General features: G+C 25.5%; 1 protein-coding gene across 1 annotated transcript in view; it reads left to right on the top strand.

Moving 5' to 3' along the window:
* Positions 1–6297, top strand: part of LOC145964595 (odorant receptor 43a-like) — a 120692-nt gene extending 114395 nt beyond the window's left edge. Inside the window, exons 2-4 of the mRNA XM_083087551.1 lie at positions 3082–3227; positions 3396–3528; positions 3637–6297. Coding sequence (XP_082943677.1) covers positions 3082–3227; positions 3396–3528; positions 3637–3690 — 333 coding nt within the window. The 3' untranslated portion in view covers positions 3691–6297. The remainder of the gene's footprint in view (positions 1–3081; positions 3228–3395; positions 3529–3636) is intronic.
* Positions 6298–8027: the final 1730 nt, after the last annotated feature.

Raw genomic sequence — 8027 nt, 5'->3', positions numbered from 1 at the left:
TTGCTTTTCATTTGAGACGAAACTATGTAACTAATATCTCGATAAGTATAAGACGACAATCTTGTCAAGAAACATATCGCACGAATGTGTACAATCGAATGAAACGCACAAATCTCCTTGCGCTGAAAAATACTAAGTACGCTTGCGCAGACTTCGAGCAACAAATTGTCTCAAGAATGTATTTCTGTGGGAGATAAATTTGCAGTAATTTTTCCGTCGAGACATGTATCGATCGCATAATCGCTCCGTTTCTCTCCCTAGTAGAAATTGCAAGTATTTCGATTATACGGTTACGTTTGCATTACCGCTTTGTATATTTGCACTACCGCTTGTATTATCGTTTCCTGAATTAGGCAATTTAGAATTTACACAAAAAGACAGAAACTTTATTTTATTGATCTCTTTGGAGAAGGGGAGTTTCGCCGATCTTCTTGCTATCATACCTGTTTCGACTCTTGTAAAGTGATGATCTATATAGAGACTCATTTTACTTTCCAACGGATTATTTTGCTTGTGGTTGGTTTATGGCCTTATCACCGATCAAGACTCGTCCAATTTCAATTAAACTTGTGTTTCGGTCTTCTGATAAGCTTTATTATATTCCAGGTATATTCATATTTATAACAATATTTATAACAAATATGATGCAGATGATATTTGTTATTAATAACATTAATGAACATATTACAATAATACGTATTTATTTATAATAATGTAAAATAATACTAATTTTTATAGTATAATAATAACATAAAATAAATTTTTTTTTTTATTACGATGAGAGTTATGTTTTTAATTTATTTGCTATTATGATGCTTATGAAAGCACATAAAAACATTTGATAATTATATATTACCAATATAATAATGAAGTAAGAAAAGTAACTCTGTATTTTTATTTTTTTAAATAATTTTTAAATAATTTTGATTGATTGTAGTTTACAATATTTATATATGCAGAATGCACTCCTGATTTTGTCATCAAAGTTCTTTCTGTCTTACTGGTGTTTATTATGTATGCAATTGAATATAACTCTTTCCGAATTAACGCTCAAGCAGTAAGTTAAAGTTTTATGGCGCTTATCTAATAATAAACGCTGTGAAAAACATTAATCCTTGTATACAAAAATCTTTTTAAAATTTACAATGAGATGAATGCCAAAGTATTGTTGATATAATAGGTGAAATATTTATTGGAGCAACTTCAACATGTATATAATCAATTAAAAGATGAAAATGAAATCGCTATTATAAAAAAATATGGGACAAATGCGAAATATTTTACGATTATGTTTATAAGTAAGATAACATGTTGATAATTTTATATAGTCAATTGCAAAGTAAAATAAAAATTACAATTATAATAAAATTTGAAGCATAAAGTGACACAAAAGTAGTCCAAGTAACCACTTCACTATATAATATCTTTAATATTTAAATATAGTTGTATCTTATATATATTGTAGAGTTATAAAAGATATTTTATAATTCTACATACATTTTAATTACTATCTTTTACAATTATATATTAAATATATAACTTTTAATTATATTTAATATATATTATAATTATATACGTATAATATATATATATTTTTTTTAAATTTTAATTATTTATTTTAATTTCTGAAAAAATTTAAATGATACAGAAGTTCGAATATATCACAATCATTAACTATGCAAAAATATCGGATATAGGGAATTGGTTGCAGATTAGTGAAATTTGAAATGTAAAAACAACAACATTAATATATTAAAGAAAACTAAAAAGTGATAATTCATATATTAACTTTTTGTAATATACTTATTGTTAGTGATTTACATTTGCGCGTCAGTTACTGTTGGCTTAATTACAATTTTACCGCGCATTCTTCGTATAGTCCTGCACATAAATGTGACACAACCACGTGTGATGACACAACTCATGCCTGAGTACTTTACTGACAGTGAAAGTTATTTTTACATAATCTTGTATATGGACGTAGCTTTTTTTATAGGAGCAACAACATTAGTAGGAAAAGGAATAATGTTTATATCATTGTTGAAACATATTTGTGGAATTTTTCAAATCGCTAGGTGAGATAAAATAAATATAAGAATTAAATTAAAAATATTTATTTTAAACAAAATTTAGTATGCTTTCTATTTTTTAAACCTAAAACATATTTACGCGAGAAAAAAGAATTTTATTATGATAACAAAATCATCGCTGCAAATAGAATATGAAAGTGATTATATGTATAATTATTTATATGTATTATATGTATAATATTTGTTTTTAAAATAATTTATTCAATATAGAGTAGAAAGTAATTTATTTGTAAAAACACAATTTTAATACTAAGACAAAATGGTTTCTATTATTTTCAACAAATGCATTTTGTTGTTGCAATAAAACTTTGTCCTTGTTTTATTGATAGAATAAGAATCAATTTGTTTGCGAAATCATTTGTAGATTATATGATATTTATTTTTAGCAAATTAATATTTTGACAAACTTTGTTTATTTTTATACAATTGATGAAATTTACTGCGACAGAATGAAACCTATTTATTATCTAGATATTATCGAAAAATCTTTTTGCTCCATATAGACGGACTAATATACATTATTAAAAAAGTAATTATGTATGCAGTTACCGCATTGAGAAGGCAATAACGGTAAAGATGACGATTAATATTGATGTAGAGAAAAAAATTGACCATAAGCATGAGATTATAATTTATAAAAAAATAATTCATGCTGTAGATATTCATCGTGAAGCTATCAAGTTAGTGTTCAAATATCGTTTATGTATATTGTAATATAATATATAATAATATTTTTTTTTAAGGTTAATATTTTTATTGGACAATTTTCAAAAATCGCATCTTCTTTTGATATCAATTAATGTGATTTGTTTAAGTCTTAATCTTTATGCAGTGAGTTTTTCCCGCATCGTTAGATTTATTTTTAGATGAGCAATATCGCGCATTGCATGGTATCAGAGGATCGAAAGACATTTTTAAAATCTTATCGCTGTAAAACGATCAAATTACACGTAAAATACACGAAAAGATTGAACACAATATTGTGTTGTAGATTGCTGTGTATGCATCAAAGGCAGACAATTTTGGACAATTATTAATGCATTTTTTAATTGCAATTGTCATGTTCGTGTATTTGTTTTTCATCAATTATATGGGACAAGAAATTACAAATCACAATGATCACGTATTTTCCACCGTGTAAGAGATACTATATATGCTTACATATTTATCATCATATTAATTTGTTAAGAATTTTAATAATTAAAATGAAGCTTAAAATTAACACTTCACATACATATGCATATGTTGAATATTGCTACTGGTCTTTATTCAATTATCGATTTATTTTTTTATTTTTCTGTCCAGGTATAATATTCAATGGTATATTACATCCTTACGTGTACAGAAGCTGATACTATTTCTTTTGCAAATGGGTAGCAAAACATTCAACCTGAATTTTGGTGGAGTAATTACATTATCTTTCGAGCTTTTTGCCACGGTAAAAGTTATCAGTTATGCATAATATATTACATGTATTATTATGGTATAGTATGCTTATAAAACACGCGGTTCGAACGAAAATTACATAAAACATATCTGATTCTAGCTGACAAAGGCATCATTATCTTACTTTACCGTTATGTATTCTATGCAAGAATAACGTATAAGATATATGAATGTATGTAACAATTGTGCAATAAAGGAAATATATAGAAACTATTTCTTTAAATAAAATAGTATATTATAATTAATAAAATTTAAATTTTTTTTACATATCACACTCTTTGAAATGAATGTATTGTAGGATTTAAACATAAAACATTACTCAAACAAACTATGCACGAGTTAAATAATTCGTATCAAACAGTAAATTTAAATTTACTTCAAGTTAATTTGATTTTCTATGGATTGTACACTGTATAAATAGCTGAGACAATTATAAATTCACAGTTATTTAAAATCTGATAATAAATATCTATCTACTTTTTGCTACGTTACACGATATTATAATATGGGTACACTGACATGTGCTTTGTAAATATTTATGCTTTATACACGATTTTATAATTAACGAAAGTTCTCGCTATAAATGCGTATCAAGCTTCTAATTTGCAATTCGCAACATGTTTTGCACTTTATCAGCTAGAACCGATATCTCAGTATTATAAAATTAACATTTTTCTTGAGAAGAACATCGCACAAATGTATACAATCGAATGAAACACATGTAACTGATGTTGAACAAGGACAAGTACGCTTGCGCGGACTTCAACAAATTGTCTCTAGAATGTTTTTCTATAGGAGATAAATTTGCGTTAAATTTTTTCTCGGTGCCCATTATATCGATCGGGTAATCGCTCCGTCACCTTTTGCGCAGAAAGCGTGAAATTACGGGTGTTTTGACTATATGATATTTTGCCTACCACCTGTGTATTATCATTTATGTTGAATTAGGTGATTTACGCTATAATTTACGCTAAGAGTCGGAAATTTTCTATAATATTCGGTTCTATATCGATCCATCGAAAGGTGGGGATACGGAACCCTTCTCGCAGTCAGACGTGCCTCGATTCTCGCAAAGTAATGCTTTGTATAAAGACTCGGCATTTTAGATTACTTCGGATACTTTTGCTCATGATTGGCTTATGGCCTTGTCAGCGATCAAGACTCGTTCGATTTCAACCTATTTTGGTTTTTAGCATTTTACTTAGTTTTATTGTAATCCAGGTATGTTTATATTTTACTCTTAATTGTGTATAAATACTAATTGTAAGTAATAATAATAAATAACATGTGAGTGTGTATAATTGTTGCAACTTTTAGATGTTATCATCGCATATTTATTGTTATGTTAATTATCAATAATATATGATACAAATTCTATTAATAGTAATAATTATTAATTTGTTCTATTATTCCTTACATAAAATTAACTGCCTTAGAAAAGCTTCTTGATTTATGTTATACATTTGCATTTAGTTAATGAAATAAAAAAAAGTAGATATATTATTTTTTTAATAAATTTATTGATTGCAGTTTACGATACTTATCAGTGCAGAATTTACTTTTGATCTTCTCATCGATGTTCTCTCTGAAGGATCATTTTGTACTATGTATGTGATTATATATAATGCTTTTTGGTATAACTTCACTGAAATTGTAAGTTAAATGTAAATAAACGAAATAAACATAGTTGATACACGTGAATTTTTACGTATGACAATTGTTCTAAAAATTTACAATAAATTGTGTGCTGAAAAATATTATTGCTGTAATAGATGGAATATCCTCTGGAAGAACTTCAGCACATTTGTAATGAATTAAAAGATGAGAACGAAATTGCTATTATAAAGAATTATGGGGACAATCTGAATCGTTTTACTTTTATTATTACATGTAAGGCAATGTAAATACACATTCATTGATATCATATTTTTACAAAATAAAATAAAATACAATTATAATACAATATAGATCGTTTGAAATAGTTAATAATTGATCATTTCACTATTTAATATAAATATAAAATTGATCATCATATTTCTATATATGTCAGAATCATTATTCTATAAAAATGCAATAATACATACACATATAGAAAAGTATAATAACAAGTTAATGTGTAGGAAGAAAATATTTCTACGACGACGCTCTTGTAATTATAATAATTAAAACAAAGAAATAGAGAATATATAAATAATAAAAACTGGCGTCTTAATTAGTCTGCAAATACGTGCAATGTGAAATCCAAGCAGTGAAATGGTTAAAAATAATTAAATTGTAATTATAGAAATCTATTTATAAAATTATAAAATCTATTTTTTACGTATTATATCTATTTTTGCCTATATATATTTATAGTGTTCCATATGTGCAATCTAATTATTGTTTTACCATTATTTTCATTGCCAATTATGCCACGTACTTTTGGCCTTGCTCTACATATAAATGAGTCTCAATCACGTCATATGTTATCTAAATATATTCCTGAGTATTTAATTGGCCGAGGAAATTATTTATATGCAGTTTTGTACCTTGATGCTGCAATTTTTATTGGAGGAACTGTAATGGTTGCAACAGGATTAATGATCGCTGCATATTTTAAACATGCCTGTGGAATGCTCAAAATCGCTAGGTGAAGTAATAAATGTAGAAATAAATATAAAAATACTGTTTAATATTATCTGTTATTTAAAATAGAATTATTAATAAATTGAAATGGAAGGAGAAATTGTGTTTTGCCAAAATAATCGTTACATATTCGATGTCAAAGTGAATTTTACTTTTAGTGAATTTGCTGTTAAAAAAAATAATTCACTTTCAATAAATATGTTTTGCTTTGCGATAAAATTTTATTTCAAAGTCAGAATAAGAATTCATTTGTTTTGTAATTTAACAAAATAATATGCGATTTCAATATATATTCAATGTTAAAATGATTAAATTTAATTTTTAATAAGCTATTCGATACTAAAAGAAAATTTTTTTGTTGATACAATTAATAGATTTTGTTTTTTTTTAAAAACATACAAATTTGCTGGTAAAAGAAATAATTCTCTTGTAGTAAATACGTTTTGCTTTGCAATAAATCTTTGTTTCAGTGTCACAATAAGAATTCATTTATTTTGTAACTTATGCAATTTAACAATATAGTATGCGATTTCTATATAACTATTTTTAGCCAATTAATATTCTCATGAAGTCTTTTTTTGCTATAATAACTGATAAAATTTTTATATTATGGGAATATAAAATAAGTTGTTATAAGCAAATTTTTTTTTCTGTGTGAAAAATCAGTATAATTACGGCAAAAAATCTTTTCATAGTTATCGCATCGTAAAGGCAATAAATATGAGGAACAATGTTTGTCTAAAGAACGAAGCTATAATGTATAAGGAAATAATCTGTGCCATAAATATTCATCGGACTGCTATCAAGTTAGTATTTATATATCCATAATAATTATATAAAATATTTATATATTTAATAATAGTTATATAAAATGTAACAACGTTACAAAAAATATAATAATATTATATAAATATAATACTACTTTTCTCTTGTTGAAGGTTTTGCACATTTTTATTTTCCACTCTTCACTTATCATTATTCTTTTTAATAATATTTGCCGTGTTTTCTTTGAGTCTGAATCTTTACGCGGTAAGTTTTTCCCGCCTTGGGAATTTTATTTCCGAATATAGCATTACGTAATAATTTTTATTAAAAGAAAAAAATTTTTTTTGTAAAATTTTTCATAATGTACAAACCGGAAAGAAATTTTCGTGAATTTGTCTATATGAATAATTCTCTATATAAATGTCTATATAAATAGTTTTTTTACTTATTTTTTTTAAGATGTTAACTGCAACAATGTGTTTTAGATGTCTAAATTTGTGTTGCGTAGAGAAAGAATTGAAGAATTTTTGGTTCACTTTGTAATTGTATGTATTATTTTTATATATTTGTTTTTTTTGAATTACTTTGGTCAAGAATTTACGGATCACAATATCGACATGTTTTTCACCGTGTAAGAAATATATGATGTTATATGAAATATGTGATCACAAATAAAGTATCATAGTAAATGTTTGTAGACTTTCTATCTCTCTTTCTCTCTTTCTTTTTCTTTCTCTATTTTCTCATTATATTTCTTATCAAAAATTGCTTTAATACGTATCATACTTATGTGTCGAATATTACTATATTTTCTGTAATAATAATAAATTTATATCTAATTATTATTTTATAGATATAATGTCCAATGGTATGTAGTACCTTTGCGCATACAAAAGTTGATACTGTTTCTCTTGCAAAGAAGTAGTAAAACCATAAACATCAATTTTGGCGGAATATTCATATTATCTTTAGAGTTTTTCGCCACGGTAAGAGTAATTATACACGTTATATGTATATTGAATATTACGGATATACACCTATCTCTGTATGATATATTTTATATCCAGTTTAATAAACAACATAATTAATTTAAATTATATT

Source organism: Camponotus vicinus, unplaced genomic scaffold (genome assembly GCF_025532165.1).
Source record: "Camponotus vicinus isolate PSW18456_S1 unplaced genomic scaffold, iyCamVici1.0 SCAF_13, whole genome shotgun sequence".
Lineage (NCBI taxonomy): Eukaryota > Metazoa > Arthropoda > Insecta > Hymenoptera > Formicidae > Camponotus > Camponotus vicinus.
The sequence above is the reverse complement of the archived record's forward strand: the minus strand, read 5'-3'. Positions and strand labels throughout refer to the sequence as shown.